Genomic DNA, 22,683 nt, shown 5'->3' on the forward strand with positions numbered 1-22,683 from the left:
GGCGTTTGGAGGTGGCGGTTGTGAGGGTGCTGTGTGGTTGCTGGTGTTGTGGAAAGAGAGGCGTGGTCTTCCCAAGCTCGCCAGGTTGGTGGGGAGCAAGGCTGAGATGGGATGGTGAAAATGTGGGGGTTTTGGTGGATGGCAAGCGAGCTAAAATAAATTGCGGCCAACTTGACTTCACTCCAAGCACGTATTTAACCCCATCTAATACAGTACATAATTGTAATCGGCGTTCTTGTGAAATCGGACGAAATGGGACAAGTGTTACCGTAATAATTCCTTTTTTCTTCCTACTGCCCTTTTGGGTTCTTCCTTGCTATGACTTCGAGTTCGAGTCAATAATTGTGGTTTTTTGACTCATTCAGGGACAGGCATATTCTTAGAGAAGTCTCATTGGTCTTCCTGAATCCTGTGACCTTTACACCGTCATTATCTTGTTTCTTTGCAGATGATGGGAAAATACAAAACAACTGTCTCTCCCTCGAGTTGATTTCCAATTCAATTATTCTTTGATATACTTCCTCAAATGGCATCTCAAACAAAGCCTCCCATTTCAAACCTCCCGCTCCCACTTGAGCTACGGAATAAGATCATGGGCGAGTTGTTGGTGGATCCTGACAATCCCATGGCATTTCGTCCCATTTGGGATTTCAGCACTGCTATCTGGCTGCTAAAGAGACCTGGACAAGACTTGCCATACCTGCGCCAGTTCCAGGTTCTTAGCCGGGTGTCAAGAAGCTTGCGCGATGAGGGTACGAGGATTCTACCTAATTCCCCATCAGCATTAATTTACCACCACTTCACGCTCTTCTTGGGGTATTAGTATCTACGTCCGAGTATTCGTAAAGGAGCAAAGCTAATTCACATTCATCACAGCACAGAGTGTGTTCTTTGGGCAAAACCAATGGCGTCTAGAACTTCGACTTGCCAGAGAACTCTTTATAGACCAAGTCCCAGGCCAGCATTTTTCAAAATGGAAAAAACGTCGCGGTGGCATCGTCGGAACCGACACCGTATATTTTGTCAAAAGAATATGGGGAGATCAAGCTCTGGATCGTATGCGGAACGTACATTTATTGATCAATGTACGGGATCCCATCATTGAAGATTTCATCAAGCAACGATTGGAAAATCTGGTTCAAGTGTTCCAACGAGGTAGTAATCTCAAGCGGCTTTCGGTGGAGTTAGAAATCATGTATACCGCCGATAAACTTAGCGGAGGTTGTGGAAATGGAAGGACTGCAGAATGCAGGAAGATCAGGGGATGTTCGAAGCTAGAAGACGGGTCGAGGGCGGTTCCAATCGCGGATAAGTACTTGGAGCCTTGGCCTGTGCAGGAGAGGATTCTGGAGCCTGTTAAAGAGCTGAGGGGTTTAAAGCAAGCTATTGTCTTTGGAAGTGTGACTGATAAATGGGCTCTGTGGTTGGAGCGGTGCATGATGTCGAATGAGGCTGTTGTGCCGGACTTCGAGAAGATGGAGGATATTTCGGTATGATTGTCAAACGTGAGAGGGAATGGGGGATTCTGCGTTCGTAAGAGGTTTGCAAGTGGGGTTTGAGTAGGAGTTTAACAGATTATGGAATTTGAGAGCCCGGTAGTATTTACTGTCCTAGTATAAGATGAACCATGCCTTGCCAATTGTTTGTATATAGTAAGTAGCAAACTAAACTTCGCCCGTCGGAATTTAGATTTCTCCATTTGAAATTAAAAAACCCAAGAATCTTTTCTCTCTTTTCTCTCTTTTCTCCGGTGCTCTATTAATTGAAATAAATTCTTGGATATTTGTAAATACTTCTTGCTACTCTTGTGTTTATCATAGCAGTTTTCTCTTTTGGTAGCAATCGACTAGACGAAAAGCGGAGCATCGTGGAGCAACTTCTCGCAGGACGACCCCTCATCAAATGAAAATGACTCGACATTCTTGACAGCCTTGCAGCTTCCACTTCCTTCTTGCAAATTCTAGCTTCGGTTTTTGGAAATGACTCACCAGCCAAACCTTTATCTTCCTTAACATGAGGAGACCTTGGACCTCTCCACGAAGCCACGATGGTTTCTATTCCTCACGACATGCAGACCCAGGCTGACAACCAACGCAATGGCGTGCAACCTGACCTTGATATCACTACGAGTGGCTCTGCAACTCCAACGGAGACTACAGTAGCATCTGAAGCTACTTCCGTCACTGAATCAGGAAACGAAATTGATGGACATGCACTTGCTTTAGATATGCAACAACGCTGTCGGCTTTTACTCGATGAATTAGAGCAATTTCAGGCCTTTTTGAAGGAGGAAGGCAAAGAGCACTCTGCGGAACTAAGGGCTTTGAAGACCGAAGTTCAGTCCGAGATGAAAGTCCTAGACAAGGTTAGTGGCGACGCTTCCCAAAAATCGCAGCGATTGCTAATACTGGTACACAGATTGCAAAAGTCCCTTCCAATCCCAGAAGTATACAGTCCTTACACTCCTCGAATCTCTCGTTCTTCACGGCCGTTTGGGATACCGCGAAAAAATGTTCCGGGATTTTGGCGCTGAGACGTTATTTTTACTGGCATGGCCGAAAACCTCATATCAATGGCAGGGCTTCAACATCCGCATTAGATCGCAAAAAACGTAGTGCAGTGGTTGATATTGTTTGCCAAGATGGCTTGGAATTCGTCAAAGTGTCTACAATTCTTGAGAAAAGGATCATTTGGGATCTAGCAAAGGCTGGCTGGGTGGGGAGCGACTCGAGCGAGGAAATGGAGCAAAGCGATGACGACGACGGGCCCGAAGGTATTTTAAAGCAAGCTGAAGGTCTATTGAAAGCTTCCCGAGAAACAAGAGTCAGATACCGCCATCCCATAGTTCGTCTGGTTTTCACAAGAATATCACGTACACCCCAGTCCAAAGAGGTTGCCCGAATCCTCCAGCAAATAAGGAATATGGGTATCATTGTGCAGACCTCAGAAGATATACTTGACTCTCCTCCAGTGGCAGATGTTCTTGATCGTCTGGCTCCAGGGAGTTGCTATTCTCTAACCAATGTTCTAAATCTGGATTGCACTGTTCTACTCGCCTTTGTCAGTGACCTGTCTCATGGACAAGTTGAGCCACAAGATTGGCACAACGAAATGATATCGACACAGAGAGCCATGGAAGCCAAAAAGCCACTTCTTCCGAACAAATTATGGCCCGTTTGCACGTCCAGGAAGCTAGTTTGCACCAAAGAAGCAGCAACTAGAATGCAAGAAATTGCGAGAATTATTGGTACCCCAGCAGAGAAACGCAGGACGGCATTGCTCTTGGGTCTCGATGGCACTTCTGAAATGACTAATAAGCAAATCCTGGAAGAGTTTAAAACGCTTACAGAATACAAAATACCTGCAGATTGGCGTTTACCAGTCGAAGTGGTTGATGTGGATTTCACAGCCCTCAAGTCAACTCTTCCCCCTAGTGTTGAGAAGGTATCTGAAGCTCTGTCTGACATGAATCGGTCAGTATTCCTTTATGGATGGGCGAGTGGCTTCACAACTCTCAGCAGTAATCGTGCTGTGGCAAAGGAGATCGAATCTATCATCGAAGAAAATCGAATGTCTGATGAAGTGGGACCTGACATTTGGCCATGTTCTTTGCGGTCACTTGTTGGGAAAGAGAAAGAAAGAAGGGGAGCGCAGGACATGCTTCCAGTCGGTAAGTAGCTAAAGCTAATCAGCGAATAAGTATCAATTTACATATTTGTGCTCGTAACTTTGCTTTTGGTGGTAAATTACGGGTAAAGCGCTCCTAGAGAATGGTGCTTTACGTTTTCTAATCTTGGCTCCTTACAACTTGGACATCTGATCTCAACTAAGGGAGGACCGACCTGATTCCACCAAGTGATGGGCCCTGAATTGGGTATCGAAAACCGTTTGTAACCCGCACAGCTCTCAAATATTAAGACCATGCGTGTTCACTGTTATAGAATTGCTGTTATACTTACATGGGTGTGTGTCTTTTTTTATCAAATATGTGTTGTTTTTTAGAGGCTCATATCATAGGGCCTCGCTTGCTTCGTACCGGCAGGACTTATCACTGCACTTTTTCCCCCTAGTCCAGTAGCATACCTTAAAGGTCTTTACTGGAAGATGGTAGTCTTGATAATACTACCTATAGTCTGTACCCTTACTTTGAACGTTCTCGGAGAATATTATGGATGGTGAGCTAGAAATTGGTTCCCGTGCTGACGCCATTTTGTTGAAATCGATGGGTTCCAACCCTGGGTTACGCACATTTATTGCAGCCAGTCTTTCCTTCCTTTCAAAACGCTGTTTAATTTACTTCACGTTCAAAAGTCTAAACACCCCAACTCTTAATTCGTCTTTCCTCTTTGCCTTATCATTTTCAACCATATCATCACTCTATGTTATACCTCCCCCTTCAAAAATATTTACAGGGGCCTAAAGTCCAGCTGTTATACTTTACTTGCTGGCGAATTCGAAAACCTTCAACATGGTTCTGGCTTTTAGAAATAGAATGGTGGATTTCCTGTTCGGTGACGAGAGGCAAGAAGAGACATTTTCCAAGTTCAAGGTCAGCACTTTCGTTCCCCCTAAAGGCTGCCTCTACTTGAGAGATCTCTTTTCTTGAAACTCATCATACTGACCCGTTTGGGGCAGGAAGCTCGCGGACGCTGGGGATACGTCGAATGCGAGGCCGTGGAAACAATGAATGGCCTAGACGCGTGTCTCTATATCATGTACCTCAGATTCACAACAGATGTCTCAATCATTACACCTATGGTCAACGCGAGCTTCGGGACGGCCTTTACGAAAACAGACATTGACAAATTTCTTGTGCCTGTCCGGGCGCTGGTTTTGATGAAATATCTCATCGAGGAAGAGATTGAAATCAAAATCGAGCAACGGAACAGAAAGTATGGAAGTCCGGTTGAAATTGGACGTGTATACTACTGGTAAGATAATCCTATCTTGCCATGTTTCCATTGTCCTTGGACATATCCCTACACCTTCCCCTTCGAGGGTGTCTAACATCAGCTCTTGAGTCGTATCCCCCGAAGCTCTCTTAAAGCTGACTCTCGGTTCTCACCAGGAGGTATCTTGTCGATAATCAGCTTAACGAAGCCAACATTGCACGCCTCCTTAATTGGGGTCTTTCCTCCGACGGAGGTTATTTATCTGATTTTTCCAACAGTTCAGACGGTCAACCACAATGCTCGTCGTCGTCGAGCCATTCGAGCTCAGAACGCATAGACGGCAACGCGAGCGATGAGAACGAGTTCCAAAAGGCACAAATAGACAAGTGGAAGCGAACAAGATTCGAAAATCCTGTAACTGGCCGACGGAGCAGGAATCTGTACTTCCCGCCATTTCGGTTACTGAGATGGTGGGACCTAGCCGACGACAAAATCTCCGCCATAATCCACACGTTCCCTTCCCTATACGCCGAACTTTTCCAAGATGGTGCAGGAGCATACATCAACCGGCTAAAGTTCTGTACAAAGCCGGCTATGGAAATACTGTCCGAGTTCATACTCGACTGCTTCCCATTTCGGCGGATCGTGCAGACTTTCATGAGGATACAAAAATACAACCTCATATTTACGCCTCTCAGGGATGAGTCATTCGATTGGCAGTGGCTGTGGTATTGGACCGAGTTGTGTCTTGTGGATGAATTTCTGCTGGAAGACGATTGGGTCGTTACGGAGAGAGATGCAGACGATGGCTCGTGGAGGGATTATATGCTTTGCCGTGACGGGTGTATGTTGCAAATATCTTAAGGCACAGCACTATTCACAGCGAGAACGAGGTGAAGAAATTGATGGACCGCACTGGTCTGATCTAGAGCTTGTGGAACAGCTGTGCGGGATAGATATCCTGGAGAAGGTTGAACCGTGTAGAAGAAACACTTGTATGCAAGCTATACCATGCCACCAGCTGCTCTTTTGAGCCGTGTAAACATATCGATTTCCGTAGCCGTTAAAGCTAGGAATAAAGTCAATAAACTATAATCACAATACCTATGGGTTATTCTCACGTCTTATTTGCTGCAGAACGGAACCTTCAACATTTATTCCCGAGTAATCTGAGTCGGATCAGTTGCTGTGGTCTATACTCTCGGAGTGAACACACACAAATGATTTGAACAGTGGCCGCATCCACCGTAAATAATGCCAGAACCAAGATGCTCATGTAGTCGTCGCCTTGAAACCCCTTGAAGTCAACCGTCTTCATTCTTGTTGCAAAACGCGTCAGCAGGACGAGTGCCCCTACACCAGAGAGAGCCCATTCCTCTTGAAGAAACCTTGGGGCCTTAGTCGTCGTTCAAATTAAGAAAGAAGGATGAGTGCAATCAACGTACCTCGGGGTCTCTACTGATAGCATTCATGTTGCACAACGATACAGGTACAGGGTACTGTAACTGGTGCCGATCGAGACACAACACAACATAAAGGTCTATGTTTCCAGAAGGAGAAGAATGCACTTTGACAAAAAGAAACGAAAAAGGTCAAATGTAGGATGCAGGATGCAGATACAAGGTATAAGTATAGGTAAAGTATAAGTGCGAGCGTATATCCAAATCCGAGAGTGGAGAAGACATGCTTCTAGAATCTCGGCTGGGACTAGCGTTGAACTTGGACTGGACCATCACTGGAACTACTCGTGCATGGGCAGGAAGACTGATACAGACAAGCATAGGAAGGGAAAGGAAAAGACAAAAGAGCGAGGACTGACTAAGTAGTACAGGACTATATATCGAATTACATATGATGATATACGGAGTAAAGCACCGATGGCTGAATGGATGGATGGATGGATGGATAAATGAATGAATGAGTGAGTGAATAAAGAAAAGAGAATATCATACCTATAAGTAAAAGCTCATCCATCAACCCCCTTCCACATCCAGTCTTAAAAGGGGCAAAGTATTAACTTCATCTACCGAACCAGACCAGACTCCTGTGGTATACCGAACCTAACCCAACCCAAGTGATCCTTTCCCTTCCCTGTATTATGTAGCAAGCATAATAAATGTACTCACTAATCGACCAATCAATTCTAAACTGCTCCCTCGCAAGCAAGTATTGCAAATAGCCATGCCATACCATGCATACACGCACCTCCATCATTTCACCCTCCCCTTTCCCTTCCTCCTCCCCTTCCCCTCCGCCTGCTGCGGCGGCAGACTAAGCATTCCCCCCTCCACCTCCCCCTCCTCCAGCCCATCACCCTGCACACCCACCATATCCTTCAACTTGTCCTGCGCCGTGATAGAAAACAGCAGATCGCGATTCTGTTCTGCCAGATCGGCGTTTTCCTCCTTCAGACTCGTCAACTGGCTGCTAATCTCCATCATGCTTTTATTCACATGCCCGATCCTTTCCATAAGCCCCTCGCTAACCTTCTTCTCCTCCACGAGACTCTTGCCAAAACCCCGCGCGACCTCGGCTGAACGCTCTGCTTTTTTCTTTTCGCGCGCGAGGTCTTTTTCTAGTGCAACCACGACGTCTTCTCGTAGTTTCTTGTTTTCCGATTCCAGGGTAGCGAGTTGGGACATGGCCGAGTCGGCACGAGTGGAAGCGGAACTGGCAGCGAGGGATGCGGCACTTGCTTTCGCGACGGCTTTCCCGACCAGCTCTTCGAAATACACACGTTGGCTCTCTAGCTGGCTGCTGAGCAAATGCGTGTACTCCATGCCGATCCTCTCCAGCTTCTCCGCTGGCACCATATCCATCCCCCCTCTGCCACTGCCGTCCCTCTCCCTGCCCACATCCACAACCTTGCCATCGCCTTTATCCCTAATGAGCCGGTGCACCCACATGTCGTCCGCATAGTCCCAGACATGCTGGGTCTCGATCTCGAGCGCGAAGTTGTGCGCGCTGTCTTTCCAGTGCTCTTTGGCGTGGCCGCCCTTGTAGCGGCCGCAGCCGACGGCACCGCAGATCAGGCAGATCCAGAGGTCGTCGGTACAGTCGCAGACGCTGCAGAGGGAGGCTTCGCCGCTGCCAAAGGGCGGGTTGGATGGATCGTAGGCGGTATTGGGTGGGGTGGAGAGGGATGGGTTTGTGTGCCGGCAGACGGGACAGCCGGAGCCTTTCCATTTTTGGAGGCATGCGCAGTGGAAGACGTGTTGGCAGAGGATGGTGAGGAGGCCGGTTGTGTCGTCCATTCGCTCGAGGCATACTGGGCATGTTGGGAGCTCGACGAGGTTCGGTGTAGGCGGTGGGAAGGGTTTGAGGAAGCTGGATGTAGAGGGCGTGAAGGGGTCGTGAGAGAGCTCTGGGAAGCTAGTATTGGGTCGAGAGTTGGGTGTTTGGAAGGTTATAGATTTGATAAAGGTGACATGACAGGTTTCTGGCTGTAGAACTATTAGCACAGCCCTCAGATTGCAAAAGCAGAGAACAGAACGACTTACCTCCATACTATTAAAAGGCTTTCCATCAAAATCAGATCTCCACCTCGCCGCCTCCCCACTATCCCTAAACTTCATAAGGACCAAATAACGATTCATCCTCCCCGTCATAACCATCCTAAAATGGCTAACCATCTTCCTCGTCTTCTCACCCACAAACCCCAAGAAATCACTAGCTGTAAAGTATCCCGGCACAGCAGGAATACACAACGTAGTGCAATCCTCAACACCCTCGCCCTCCTTCTCCCCAGCAGTATAAACCTCAACTCCCATCCCCAGCCCAGGCGTCTCCTCCCCATCACGATATAAATGCACAACACCCCACCCCAACCTCTGTATTCTTGCCCCCGAAACTCTCATACCTGGCTTTCGTAACCCGGCCTATACCTCCAGCAGCCAGGCCAGCATTAATCCCATCTTGTTGAACCGCAGAACTGCTCTCCCCTCTCCGATGTCCAGGTCTGTGTCCATGTCCATTCATACTACTCTCTCCCTTCTCCCCTCCTTTCCCCTTCTCCACGACCATCTCCCCATCCATATCCTTCCCCGTATCCAAATCCAAACTCTCAACCCTCACCCTCCCAAACCTCCAATCCCGCTCCGCAGTCCTCAAATCCCTATTGCCCCCCAGCAACGGCTTCCCAGGCCCCTCTATACCCACAGCCTTCTTCTTCGCCACAAGCTCCTCCAAACCCGGCCCTGAACCCGAACTATTACAAGTCAACGCCAAAGCTCTCTTAGGTCCACAATCAATAACCCCACCCCTCCCACTTCCGCTTCCACTTCCCCCCTCTTCTACCCCAGAAGCTCTGTAGCAATTCCGATTTCGACTGCTGCCGCTGCTGCCGCTGGGTGGTTCAACAGTATCACTAACAGGCCACTCCTCGTTACCGAAAATATCGCTATCTGATGCTGGGACCCAGATTCCTCCTCCTTGTTCTCGGTTGATTCGTTCGGCCGCAGAGGATGAGCCGTAAGGGTATAGTTCAAAGGTTAGGTGGTAGAAGTATGGCATCTCATTTCAGGTTCAGTGCGTGGGGCGTTTGCGCATTGTGGGTGAGTGGGTTCGAGATGATTCTATGGGGCGTTTGTTGATTATGGAATGGAGGGGCAAGGTGATGAAGGGAGGCGATGTAATAAATTAGTAGCCTCACTGTTCTCATTTTTTTGAGGTGCAGCCTTGCTGATACGCAACAGTCAAAGAAACCTTGTATGGAATAACACATTATTTAACAAATTAATCAAGTCACATTCAGTCTGATTGAAACAACAAGCCGTCCTAATTATATTCATTGGACTACTTGCTGTGCAGTTGTCTGCAGATGCTAGCTATGCACCATTTGCTACCCTATGTACTAGTCACACCAGCGAGAATCCATCTCGGAAACCGACAACGCCGTCGCAATAAATTAAAACCAATGCAGAAATCGCCTATTGACCTCCACGCAGACGCAACACCAAGTGGAGAGTGCTCTCCTTCTGGATGTTGTAGTCGGACAAAGTGCGACCATCTTCCAATTGCTTACCAGCAAAGATCAATCTCTGCTGGTCAGGTGGGATGCCCTCCTTATCTTGGATCTTTGATTTTACGTTATCGATTGTGTCCGAAGACTCAACTTCTAATGTGATCGTCTTTCCAGTTAAAGTCTTGACAAAAATCTGCATACCACCACGGAGACGGAGGACCAAGTGTAGGGTAGATTCCTTTTGGATATTGTAGTCGGAGAGAGTTCGCCCATCCTCAAGTTGCTTTCCGGCGAAGATAAGACGTTGTTGATCAGGTGGGATACCTTCCTTATCTTGGATCTTCGACTTCACATTATCAATCGTGTCGGAAGATTCGACCTCGAGGGTAATCGTCTTGCCGGTGAGGGTCTTGACGAAGATTTGCATTCCACCACGGAGACGGAGAACCAAATGGAGGGTGGACTCCTTTTGAATGTTGTAGTCTGAGAGCGTACGACCGTCCTCGAGTTGCTTACCAGCGAAAATCAGGCGTTGTTGATCCGGGGGGATACCCTCCTTGTCCTGAATCTTTGACTTGACATTGTCGATGGTATCGCTCGATTCAACCTCAAGGGTGATGGTCTTTCCGGTCAAGGTCTTGACGACTATTGGGCACGTTAGAAGCTGACGATAAGGCTGAGCGGCGAATGTGGTAACTTACAGATCTGCATACCGCCACGAAGACGGAGGACGAGATGGAGAGTCGACTCCTTCTGAATGTTGTAGTCGGAAAGGGTGCGGCCGTCCTCAAGCTGCTTGCCTGCGAAGATCAAGCGCTGCTGGTCCGGAGGAATGCCTTCCTTGTCTTGAATCTTGCTCTTGACGTTATCGATGGTATCGCTAGACTCGACCTCGAGAGTGATGGTCTTGCCAGTGACTAGAATACGTGTTAGAGACTGCATAAGATGAGGTGGCGATGACACCACAAGGCGGTAGGGGAAGTTGAAAACTTACGGGTCTTCACAAAGATTTGCATGTTTGCGATGTGACGATGTTGGTTCGGTTGATGATGATGTTTGTGTAGAGGATCTTGATGATCGAGAGAGTGTGCTGTGTAAAGGGTGGGTGTTTGGAGTTGTGTTGATGGGAAGGAAAGGTGGCGTTGGTGGAGGAGGAAGATGCTTAAGTAGGTTGATGGAGATGGTCAGGCGGGCGTGGTTGCTTATTCACCCGAAGTACGCTAGCTCTGTTTGTGAATGATGGATGGCGGGCAAAGGCGCAGCGGGAGTGTGAATTTGGATTGATTCCAGGCGGTAGCAGGCACCAGAAACTTCGATCTAACTAACAGTCGAATTTGCTGGTATGACTCGAATTCTGGGATTGGATTGGATTGGATTGGATTGGATGAATCTACGTACTACTCCCTCCCTACTCGTTGGTACTCGTTCATTCATTGATACTACGAGACTACCTTGATACTCGTCCTCGTCCTCGTCCCTTCTTTGTCCTCCCTCGTTCTTTCGCCACCAACCGCTTGCGATAAGAAAGAAGTCCAAGCGCTCAACCAACGCATGACGCCGACCGAGCCACAGTACTGTTCGTACTGTACTCCACCCAAGACAGTTAGCGCCTCTCAACCCCGCCTCTCCATTCCCAGCCCAGTCGGCATGCCCTCTCAGTTCATCAGGAGAGGTCTTTTCTCTCACTCCTACTGTTTCTCTGCTTTACTGTATGCTTAATGCTTTATGCATGCATGTTGCATCGTATGATGATATTAATCTTCCTTCCTTCCTTCCCCTCTTCTTTCCTTCTCTTCAAACGGGCCTGGGCGGCGGGGCTATCCGATCCGATAACGAGTCGTGCTGCCTGCGTCATCGGTGAGATTGCGACTTATCTCCATGATCTGATGGCAGACTTCCTTCGGGTCAACACTGACGGACGGGACAGGCGATAAGGGAATGTCATCAAATGCCCAAGGGAGTCCATCCAAGAGGTTTTAGATTTATGTTCGTGAGTATTGCACCAGTACAATCATCCAGAGCATCTGGATACATGATTTTGTATCTCGTATCTTGTGCAAGTGTACCCAGGTAGGTCATTTCTTCACTCACTCACTCACTCACTCACTCACTCACAAGAATCCCTTCACTTCCTCTCAATTAATCATGTCCAACCACGTTGATGTTGAATTTTCTCATTTTTGACTTTTTCTCCATCTAATCTTGATTTCTTCTCGTATACTTTGATACGCATCCATCAGTAACTATCTCTCCTGAAATCATGCAAGCACGGCCCGTATAAAAGTATACCAGGCTCTGGGTTTCCACCCCCAAAATGCTTCAGATCCCACTCATCCAAAGCTAATCCATAAAGTAAAACATAACCCGTAAAACGTAAAATCCATGATCTCGTGAAATCGATCATTCATACAAATTCCTGACATAGGTCGTGAAGGGGTCGTTACGTTAAAAATGACTGTTCGCTATGCCGTCATGAGAAACTCAAGAAAATTTCAAAAGTCGACCAAAAATGCCTTCGCTAATGGCTTGCTTGCTTGCTTTCCCTCCGGACGATGGTGATGTTGGAACAAATGAGAAGTTATGAGCGACCACAAAAGAAACAAGGGGTTCGTGGCCATCTATGGCCCGACACCGCCCTCCAATTAGCGGCATCGCTGTGTCTGTACAGGCGAATTATGTAAAGGGGGTAAATAGAAGGATATATGTGCACGGCAGAAACTAGTTGGCGCGGATGACGAGCTTTGACAGGAACTTGTTGGACAAGCAGTCGAAGTCTCGTCGGTCGAACTTGGCGTCTGGTCGCGTCTTGAGGTAGGTTTCTATGGGCATGATAAGTATGAGGCCAAGTTTGCTAGTTTAGACTGCGGCTTACCATGCTTGGTAACATGCTCCCTCATTTCTGTCATGGCTTCACACACGGCCACATTGTTGTTCAGTAATTGACCGTGTCTTCGGGTCTCCCACTCAGTGAAAGCTGGCAGCTTTTGCGAGATGGCATGGAAGAGACCGACGATGACACCGACAGGAGTCGTCTCCATATCGTTGCAGAACTTGTCAACAGCAGCACTGTCTGGGACACGGTAATGCGAGTCGAACTGCATCTCTTCCCAGACAGCAAGAAGAATAGAGGCGATCATGAAGATCGTAGGCCAGTTCTTGAGTCTGTCACCGCTGTAAACGCTGGAGTACAAGGACGACAATTCCTCAAGGATCTCCTTCTGCAGTTCACGCCACATGTCGGCGAGAGCGCACTTGATTTGGAAGTTGATCATGACGGGTGCGATGGTCTTGCCGTTAAATTTGGACTCTTCATCGTCAATGTAGCCCTCCATTGGCTCCTCGTCGCCTCGTTGCTCAACCATGGTAACGTGCAGGGTGAGGTTGTAGGCAAGTACGAGCTTTAATGCTTTCCGGATGACAGGGACCTTCTCCTTCGTGTAGTAGCGATGCGCAGTCTTGAGAATTTCGGTTATGAAGGGCGTGCCTTCAAAGTACTCGTCAATGAACTCCTCAAATGGACCGTCGAGATGTTTGTCGAGGTACTCGGACAGCGCCTCGGTTGAGACACCCTCGGATCCTGCAGACATTCTCTCCGTGCGAACATCAAAGTCCAGTGGCTCTTCATGTTCAGACTCGACCCAGTCGACCGCGAAGCAACTGTCATCACTAACGTATACCTCACGTGCCATGATGGGAATAGCAAAGCCATAACCGTGGGTGATCCAGATCAATTCTTCCTTCTGAGAAAACCCCTTGATGTTGTAGACCGAGACGCCACGACCAACGTGACGCTCGTAATCTGCTCGCCAGTCCTTCATGAAATATCCAATGTCCTTGATGTCAATGCGAGTACATGGCACCTGCCACAGTCTAGCATGAGATGGCTGGCAGCCAGCGCACGGCTCTCCCTTGTCACACGTCTTCTTGAGGAACTTGCATCGTAAACATGCTCGAAGCTTTCTGATCTCACTGGCCTGCTTGCGTTGCTCTGGTAATAATGGCCCACGACGTCTGCCCACACGCTTCTCAGTATCCTTCTTGCCATTCGAGGTCCGACGGATGACAGGCTTTGTTGCCTTGGCAGTCGGACTCTTACGTGGCGCCGAGTTTCTCCTGGCAGGCGGTGAAGAGGTGGTGGATGGTGTGGTTCTATTCGAGGGAGACATCTTGATGGGTACGGGGGCAACGGCGGCGGCAGGACTCACGGTCTGGCTAACCGTCTGGGGTGAGTGATGATGGCTTTCACCATGGAAACAATTTCGGTGGGCAGATTGGTCGACGTAGTTATCAGAGGCAGGTGAGTAAGGAGAGTATGGAGGATACGAGATGTCTTCGAAGCTCCCAAAGGACTCAATTGTGTGGCCAGTACCGTCTGATTGTGACGAGTCCGAGTGACTCCGCAAGTGTAAGGTCTGTCCAGGATTGAAGATTGCGGTGTTATGGGCCTGTTGATAGGCTTCATAATTTGGATATTGCTCCACGGTGGTCCATCCATTATCACTACTTGAACTAGGAAGTGAGAGAACCTCTAGATACGTGCCCGTCGGCGAGTTGCTACCCAAGCTTTGACGACCAATACTCGGTAACCCATCGTTTGCTCCATTGAAGTTCATCGCATTCTCAATTTCTTGCCAGTTTGCCCACATTGCTGCTTGTTCCACCGTCTGTGTCAATCCGTTGAATGGAGCCTCCATCTGAAGTCCGGCTTCGAATGCAGCCTGGGTTGACGAGAGATTGTGATAGTCGAGAGGTGAAGTCTGGAAGTTTCCCCCAAACGCGTTGAACTGGGTTCCCATCAATGAGTTGTCTTGTAAATACTGGGGCAGTTGATGCTGCTGCTGCTGAGGCTGTTGCTGCATCGGCCAGTCTGTGAGGAGTGTTGGGGAATTGTTATGGCCAGCCTGGGGATACTGTTGCTGCTGAGTGTTGTGGCCTGGAGAAGTCTCGCGTCTCTCGTCAGCGGCTCCTGAGGCCATCTCCAGAGGCATTGGCCAACTTGAGCGGGACGCCATGTTTGTGGAGGTAAAAGAATATCGGGTGTCTCGTTGGTCGAAGTTCAGGTCTAAAAGACCTTCTGATGAGAAGTCGAGATTCGAGGTCATTGTCGCGGACAGGTTTAGACAGGAATGGTCAATAGTATTGTAAGAACGAGGTTGGTGACACCGCTCTTTGAAGAAGAGCAGGACCTCACGATGGAAGTCGGTGAGAGGTCTGTTGTTCGATGGCAGGTTAGAGGTCGGCTTTCGAAGGAGCGTGCGATCCACATAAGAAGCGGTGAGAGTGTCGATTTTTCCGGCAGCCGACCCCAGCCTCTTGCCAGCCACCAGCGAATCAACTTCACTGCACAACTGCAACTCAGAGCTCACTGCATGGGGCTACTGCGAGACAGTGGTCAGGTGGCCAATAAATACTGGGCGATACTGCTTTGGGGTCCTTTTGGAGAGAGAGAGAATGGGCGAGGCCTGTATCGAGGTAAGTGGGCAACCTGTAACACTTGCTCCTAATGGGCGTATAGGTCGGTAGATATTGGCGTAGAGAGCCCTGTTCTTCCCACTGCGAGACCACTGAAGGCCCTGCGATAGCCTGCAGTGGGAGGTTTGGTATGCACTATTTAGGGGGTCCTCTTCGTACTCGAACTCGAGGACTTCTTCAGTGAGGATCCAAGCCAAATCCAACTAATATCCCACTCCTGGCGGTTAGTATTAAACTCTATACGATCTATTGACGCCGAAGACTTGTACCATGTCCATATCCTGTCTTAGCCGCGATAAAGCTGGCTCCATCCGCACTCATATCGGCTGTCCAAGGACCATCCTTGGTATGAAGCTATACTCGAAATCTAGTGTCCAACCTACCCCTTCGTTTGCCATACGCACAGCTCTCTTTCTGGCTATGCCGCGATTATCGTACATGAACAGCGGCAACGAGAGCTATCTCGAGATCACCCCACAGAATCTCCTAAATAAGTAGAAGTGCCTCCGTAAACTCATGGTTACAGACAAGTCCAAGGGGCGTTCTTTGTTAGGACCCTTTCCCACTCCGTAGTCAAGCGACTTGATGCTCAAGGCGCGAAGGAAGCTCCACCTTTGTGGATAGGGTATTTGTCTCAACAAACCATGGCATGAAACGAAATGTTGAGTAGCTGAAGAACTGGCCTGATCGAGAATGGGGAAAATATGCAGATGCAGCAATCAGGCCAGGTACACTTGCGTACAGTACAGCATCATGAATCAAACAGCGAGAGCTGGAGAGCTGATACTGCCTTCTGCCCCTCATCGTTGCCGACTGGTCTTGGTTTCAAAGTAGGCGACGGCGACTCGACCCCTCTTCGATCGTCGTACTAGAATAACACCAATCTGCTTTTGGACACTTGTATAGTACTGTAGGTAACTTCTGATGTCCATCAGTAATTTAATATATGCCCGGCGTCGCCATCGCTGCCGTCCCCGCCTCAATATTCATGCACACGATGCAAAGCCATGCAGACAGCCACCCACTGCAAGATCAATTGGCTGAGCTGGTAGCAGTGCGGCAAATGAACGTCAGCGGGCTGCAGTGTATCGCCTCAAGACACAGCACGATCTGTCTTGGAGTGTGAGAAATGAAAATGTCTTGGATTCAAGAAATACATTGCACCGTGACACCTTATCTCAGCGGGAACTATCTGATAGCGGGGTCACTGAGTAGTGCGAGGGGTAACTTTGAATTTACTGAAATATGCTCGCGCAACTGCAGGCACCAGGGAAGACTAGGCTGGGCATATAGCATTTGCATATTAGAGGCTTATTGATAATAACAGTAAGAAAGAAAGGCGAATATAAAAAAGAAAATAAGATCTGAAAGGCTGGGAGTGCACTGTACTGTGGTGTTTTGTGGGTTTGGCCACTCTACGGTCCGTGAGCGAGTCTGATCTGATCTTGATCTCTTGTACGGAAGGGAAGGAACGTCGTGAGCCATCGCTAAAATGTGACAAAAAAAACCCGACCCCAACCAATGAAATATTCAAGTCAAGCTCTAGCGAATCAATGCCCCATTTCAGATGACAGCCTCACATGACATTCCTCATCAAAGGAAAGAGGCTCCGCCGTAGCGTTGCTTTCAAACAACGAAGAATGCCAGTCGGAAGCGCGAATACAGCTTCAGATGCTTCGTCTTCCGCCTCCAGTACCTTTGACCGTTTATTGTACGGAAATCACCAAACCCAGGATCAACCCCAGCGGCCAGGCTTTGTCATCGAAGAGACCTCCGCTGAAGGCGAGGCTATTGATCCTAGCTACACGACCTGGAAAAGACCCTTCACAATGTCGGCAAAAGCAGCGACCGCGAGCTTGATTCCCGATCTTTACACGTCACTACCTCTGATCAGAGATCTTCTCAATACCCAGACATCCCAGGTCCAAGACAAGACTATTTGCGAAATCCTCCCCTTTCTTTCCGGGGCGGAACATATACATGTCAACGCACATGGACTACCTCATCTGGCTAGAAAGAGACATGTGCAATTCCTTCACAAGAACTTGCGGAAGCTTCCTGCTCCATACGTTGCGGCTGATGCGAGCAGACCATGGATGTTTTATTGGGTCCTAGCAGGTCTTCATGCGCTGGGAGAAGATCTTTCGGAATATAAGGAGAGACTTATATCTACTGTTCGGCCTATTCAGAATGCCACAGGAGGATTTGGTGGAGGAAATGGCCAGATGTCACATTTAGCACCTACATATGCCATTCTACTATCTTTGGCTATGGTTGGCGGGAAAGAAGCTTTCGATCTCATCGACCGCAAAGCAATGTGGAAGTGGCTTGGGGCTTTGAAACAACCTGACGGAGGCTTCCAGATGGCGGTAGGAGGCGAGGAAGATGTACGGTGAGGCTCTCATATCCGTAGGATCGGCTCTGTTATTGACTTCATTAGTGGAGCATATATCGCAGTTGTAATAATGACCCTCCTCGACCTACCCCTAGAACTACCACGAGAATCTCCTGCTTGGTCACGTGAAGGGTCAACGTTCCTCACAGGCCTCCCTGAATGGGTCGGGCGATGTGAGTACTCTTCCACAAAGTACAGGAGCAGACTAATTCCCTCAAGGTCAAACATTTGAAGGTGGGATATCTACAAAGCCGGATGCGGAAGCTCATGGGGCCTACGCCTTTTGTGCCTTAGCTTGCTTGTGTATTATTGGCGACCCACATGTTATAATTCCCAAGTACGATTCTTTCAAGCTATTCAATGTTAGGAGACTGCTAATTTTCACAATCCATAGGTACCTTGACGTACCCCTTCTCATATCATGGCTTTCGGCTCGCCAATACGCTCCGGAAGGTGGCTTTGCGGGACGTACGAACAAACTAGTAGATGGTTGCTATAGCCATTGGGTTGGAGGCTGTTGGCCTCTTGTTGAAGCTTGTGTCAATGGTCCATCCTCTCCCGGTGCTGGCAATGGCCCTCAGTCGTCTGTAAGAAGCCTTTACAGCAGAGAAGGCCTCATCAGATACATTATGTGTTGCTGTCAAGACCAGTCAAAGCGTGGAGGGCTACGAGATAAGCCAAGCCAGTAAGACAGCCCCCGTTCGGTATATCTCACTCGTCACACAAGTTGCTGACACCTACATAGCTCATCTGACTCCTACCACACATGTTATGTCCTAGCAGGACTTAGCTCAGCACAACATAAATGGCATTTCAACGCCTCGCCCATGGAGATGGAAAGCAGTGGAACGCTAAGCTCGCCCTATCAGTGGACATCCGAGATCTTTGTTGAAGATTCGCAGATATACGACGAAGAGGATCGATTAAAAACCTTACATCCAGTCTTTGTGATTTCCGAAGGTGCTGCCGAGGAAATGAGAGCTTATTTCTCCTCAAAGGGTGGGTTCTAGCAGCATATGCATGGTTAATTATATCTGTAGTGTAAGGTGTAAAGGTGGTAACAATATATGTATCGCCATGGCGTTGGAATCTTGGATCGCTACTGGGAAGGGCTCCCTAAAAAGATGTGACATCGGAATCTGGTCGAGCGGGGCATTTGAAGGTAATTAGGGTTACGGTCTGACTGTATCTGCACGGTGCAAACTGGAGAACCCGGAATTTGGGGTGGCAAGGGGGGTAAGCCGGCGTCTTGAGTTATTACCTATATGTTACACCTGTTCTTTTTGAAACAAGATTCGGGGGGAATTGACGTTATAGCACTGTACCACATTGTGCTCTACGCCACATCAAAGTAGAGAAAAGAAAAGAAAAAAGTTTAAGATAGGTACAGGAAACCAATCGCATGGTTGAACCAATCCTCATGCAGAGTTGTCATCGGCCGCTAAAACGTGACTTGGACGTGATTGATGGATGGCGAACGGGTATCTGCATTTAACCCAGGAATTTAATGACAGCGGCAAAACACATTATCCTCATCTTTCCAACAACTGATGCATCTCCAGAAGGAAAATTTGACATGTCAGATATAGCAGAGGAGCTGCAGTGGTTCGCATTTTGTTTACAGGGTGGTTGGTGGTGGTTGGCCAACGTCAGGCCACTGGAACAGTTTGGCGAGAAATGATTGGCGCATGGAGCTCCTTCTTTCAGTCAACACATCCACTTCCACCTCCACCTCAACGCAACTCATCTCAAGTGTGAGGGCATATTCATCACATTCCGTGCTGCTGGGCAACGCAGGAGTATATAGGCCACACTCCGTCAAGTCACGACAGAATTGAAAGTCTCCTGAGGACGGGTCCGTGGGATCGAGAGCTCAGCGCATGCAGAGTGCATTTTCTCCGCTCGGTCCCAGGCTTTTCAACGGCTCGCCTCTACTTCATAGTGGGGGAGACTTCTGCAGACGCATGCAGAGCATACGTTTTTCCCGCCACAGGCTCACAGAACACTGGAGGCCCCTCGCTCCCCTCCCTCCCTTGTCATGGCTAGATAATTGGAGCTGATGCCTGTCCAGGCGATAGGACAATGCTTCTCCTGACCATCTCTGGTTTGGATTTGCATTATCTTGATAGCTTCATTGGGGGGCCGGGGTATCGGGCTAGATGGGAGTCAAAACTCAGGTACAGGCACAGAGTACTTAGTTTGTCTCGAATCCGGCAAGACGCAATCCAAAGAATCGAATAGCCGTTGCGACGGGTTCACCAAACCATCTACCCTGCAGCCCTTGTTCTCTCTTCTCACTCTTTGCCCCTCATTCTCGAGTGAGTGGGAGAAGCATCGAGGAAAGATGAAAGCAGCAGCTCCTCCTTCCCCACGGAAATAATATGGTTCCCTTGAACTCCTCTCGCATTGCTTAATATACTCTGCCGTATACCTCTTTCAATCTTCACGGCATATTGGCCTTACTGCTTAAGACGTGGAACGATGAGTTGTCATTGCATGCGTGAGATACCCTGCTCGGCTAGTTGGTCGGCATGGCTGTTTGCCTCGCGCTTTTTCGCCATTCCCACCACTGGTACACAGAGATGGAGTACTGTAATTCTGGGAGAAATATCGTTGATCAAGGTCGGTATACAGCCACTCTGTATGCATTGACTGGCTCACCGACTTCGTGTCAAGCCCTACTCCAGTCATTCCGCGTCAAACGCCGTGGTAGTCGCGACATTCATATGCACCACGACTGGAAGGACGTTTATGTAGTGCGGGGCAGAAAAGGACCCCCATTATTATTAAGCACCTTATACTTTAGCCAGTTGAAGCTGTTGCACCATGACTATTCCGGTCTGTTTTCGATATGGAGGATTGTGTCCCTGGACTAACGATACATACTGAATCTCTGACGTTTTTCCTGCATCCAACCATCGACTTGGTTGCATTAGCGGCCAGCCCAGCGGAACTCAATGGAACACAGTGAAAAATATGGACCGTGTATTTTTTGCAGAGCGCCAAGATATTGCCCCTTCTTCCTGGGTTTTTCTGCAACAATTACCAAATTTTGCCCGGGAGCTATGGAGCGGGTGTTGACCCTTTTGCCACCTTTCTGCATCTACAATTTCAGTAGCTGCAGACGGGCCTTTGGACGGCGAATTGATACCTCTGAGCTATCAAAGATCGTCCCCTAGCATGCGTTCCCATGTTATGGTGGAGTTGCCTAATAACGTCTCGACATTTATCGACTGGCAACGGCCATCGCCAGCACATAACCCTTACAGAGCCGCATTCATGACTTGCAGCTGTTCAACCCTTCGTCCTATCTTAGCAACGCTTCAATCTTTCTACGGAAGTCCAGTCCATGATCCTTGTCCTGCGCTAACACCAGACTCTGCAATAAATCACACATGTCTCGCCGTTGATGGACGAAAGTCCTGCACCAATCCCCCTAGACCACCCACTCAATCAATCAGCCCTACTCTCATCACCTCGACGTTGTCCAAACGCTCTTCTCTTCATATACACATCATTATCTGTGTGCATCGCTCCCTGTATACAACGAGATTGGGCTCAATTGCATCTTCAACGTCAGCACCTTGGGCAAATATCATCAATATCCCTGGCCTCGCCTGACTTGATTTAGCACACCGAGTAGAACATTCCTGGGCCGACGGAATTGTTTCTGAAGGAGATCTAGATCTAGTCAGACATTGACAAGTGAGAGTTGACGGGATTGCAATGGGTGGCTTTTATATGGCATATCTGGAGAGTACGTCGATTTGTTGTTCCTGCGGAAAAGCCTTTACCAAGCCCTTTGGGAATTTTCATCCGATCTAGTCTTCGGCCCCTCGTGTGTTCCCACTTCCCGCTTCCCGCAGGAAAGATGGTTCCTCATTATCTATCATGTCAATCTCTCATTAACTTGCAGACAATGTGGTGTTCTGGTTTCACTACCTGGCCAAGCTCTGCTGATATTGGCCACTTCTGTTCTTCAATTTCCCTTTTTCCCATTGTCTCTATCTCTAGAAAGCAAGGCACTACACAACAATTGCTGTCTGAATAAGCACTGACATGTCGGATAGGTTTGTGTCGACGCCGAGGCTGGCGTAATCCCATGTACGAGACGTACAAGAGTTCGTCGGGCTTTACCTGCCTAGTCCTCGTCAATGGTCGGGAATATCAGACAGATCTCGCGTACGAATCCGATGGGCTGGCTCAGGAGAACGCGGCAATGCGAGCGTTTATGGTATGCCGTAACTTTTCAGTCAATGGAGGCATGCTGGCACGTAATGGCGTTGTCCAGGGACTGCCCGCCAATGAGAGCAGTGGCCGACACAAGAGAAGAGGAGGCGGCCGCAGCCATTCTGTCAATGTCAGCAGCAGCAGTTCCACAACATCTTCCGAATAAGGAGCGGTTCACTGGAAACGTCAAAGACAGCTAAGAACTGGTTGTCGGCTCGAGGCTGAACACTCGGCCATCCCCATGACCTGCTTTCCTTGAGGATGAAACCCAGGGAAAGCAGGAACGCAAGAATGATATTTACGACCAAGAAAAGCATGACGGCCAAACCTCGAAAACTTCTTGACGATCTAACGACGACCATTGATTAATGACAAATCAATGACGACTTTTATGACCCACTGATTTCTTCTTTCAACTTTCGATTAAGACAATGATTGCGGTATGGGGATGCACAGTACCATCCGCGCCGATATCATGAGGCGACTCACTAAACTGTCATTACGGAGAGGCCTTTTTTTGTTTTGCATTGCAATTGCATGCATCTTGCAGGTGTTGAGAAAGGCGGCTTGAAGACTCTCATTTCCAGCGATCTATGCATTTAGCAAGCGTGGCGGATAGCGTTGCTTTTTTCCGTTTCATTTCTGTATGACATGAACGAATTTCTTAAAAGTTAGGTTCGGAACAGGCAGGAAAGGGAAATCTCCACTTGGGCAAAATGGAAGGAAGTTAC

General features: G+C 48.5%; 5 protein-coding genes across 5 annotated transcripts; 3 read left to right on the forward strand and 2 right to left on the reverse strand.

Annotated features, from left to right (window-relative positions):
• Positions 1–2,047: 2,047 nt before the first annotated feature.
• CG025 (UPF0415-like protein) lies at positions 2,048–3,678 on the forward strand (the record flags this gene model as incomplete). The annotated part of the gene is made up of 2 exons (XM_031151766.1): positions 2,048–2,365; positions 2,419–3,678. 2 exons carry the CDS (start codon positions 2,048–2,050, stop codon positions 3,676–3,678), a joined length of 1,578 nt encoding a protein of 525 aa, XP_031003573.1.
• Positions 3,679–7,102: 3,424 nt separating this feature from the next.
• LHYA1_G006834 (RING finger ETP1-like protein) lies at positions 7,103–9,404 on the reverse strand (the record flags this gene model as incomplete). Its single annotated transcript, XM_031151767.1, has 3 exons — positions 7,103–8,335; positions 8,393–8,729; positions 8,752–9,404. The coding sequence occupies 3 exons, from the start codon at positions 9,402–9,404 to the stop codon at positions 7,103–7,105; spliced, it is 2,223 nt and encodes a 740-aa protein (XP_031003578.1).
• Positions 9,405–12,573: 3,169 nt separating this feature from the next.
• Positions 12,574–14,957, reverse strand: LHYA1_G006835 (uncharacterized protein; the record flags this gene model as incomplete). Its single annotated transcript, XM_031151768.1, has 2 exons — positions 12,574–12,674; positions 12,728–14,957. 2 exons carry the CDS (start codon positions 14,955–14,957, stop codon positions 12,574–12,576), a joined length of 2,331 nt encoding a protein of 776 aa, XP_031003577.1.
• A 1,950-nt stretch (positions 14,958–16,907) lies between these two features.
• On the forward strand, positions 16,908–18,732 carry cpp1 (Protein farnesyltransferase subunit beta; the record flags this gene model as incomplete). The annotated part of the gene is made up of 5 exons (XM_031151769.1): positions 16,908–17,719; positions 17,768–17,895; positions 17,942–18,059; positions 18,117–18,407; positions 18,468–18,732. The coding sequence occupies 5 exons, from the start codon at positions 16,908–16,910 to the stop codon at positions 18,730–18,732; spliced, it is 1,614 nt and encodes a 537-aa protein (XP_031003581.1).
• Positions 18,733–21,448: 2,716 nt separating this feature from the next.
• Positions 21,449–22,118, forward strand: LHYA1_G006837 (uncharacterized protein; the record flags this gene model as incomplete). The annotated part of the gene is made up of 2 exons (XM_031151770.1): positions 21,449–21,479; positions 21,793–22,118. The coding sequence occupies 2 exons, from the start codon at positions 21,449–21,451 to the stop codon at positions 22,116–22,118; spliced, it is 357 nt and encodes a 118-aa protein (XP_031003582.1).
• Between the last annotated feature and the right edge of the window lie 565 nt (positions 22,119–22,683).

This window comes from Lachnellula hyalina, assembly GCF_007821495.1.
Source record: "Lachnellula hyalina strain CBS 185.66 chromosome Unknown contig00117, whole genome shotgun sequence".
NCBI lineage: Eukaryota > Fungi > Ascomycota > Leotiomycetes > Helotiales > Lachnaceae > Lachnellula > Lachnellula hyalina.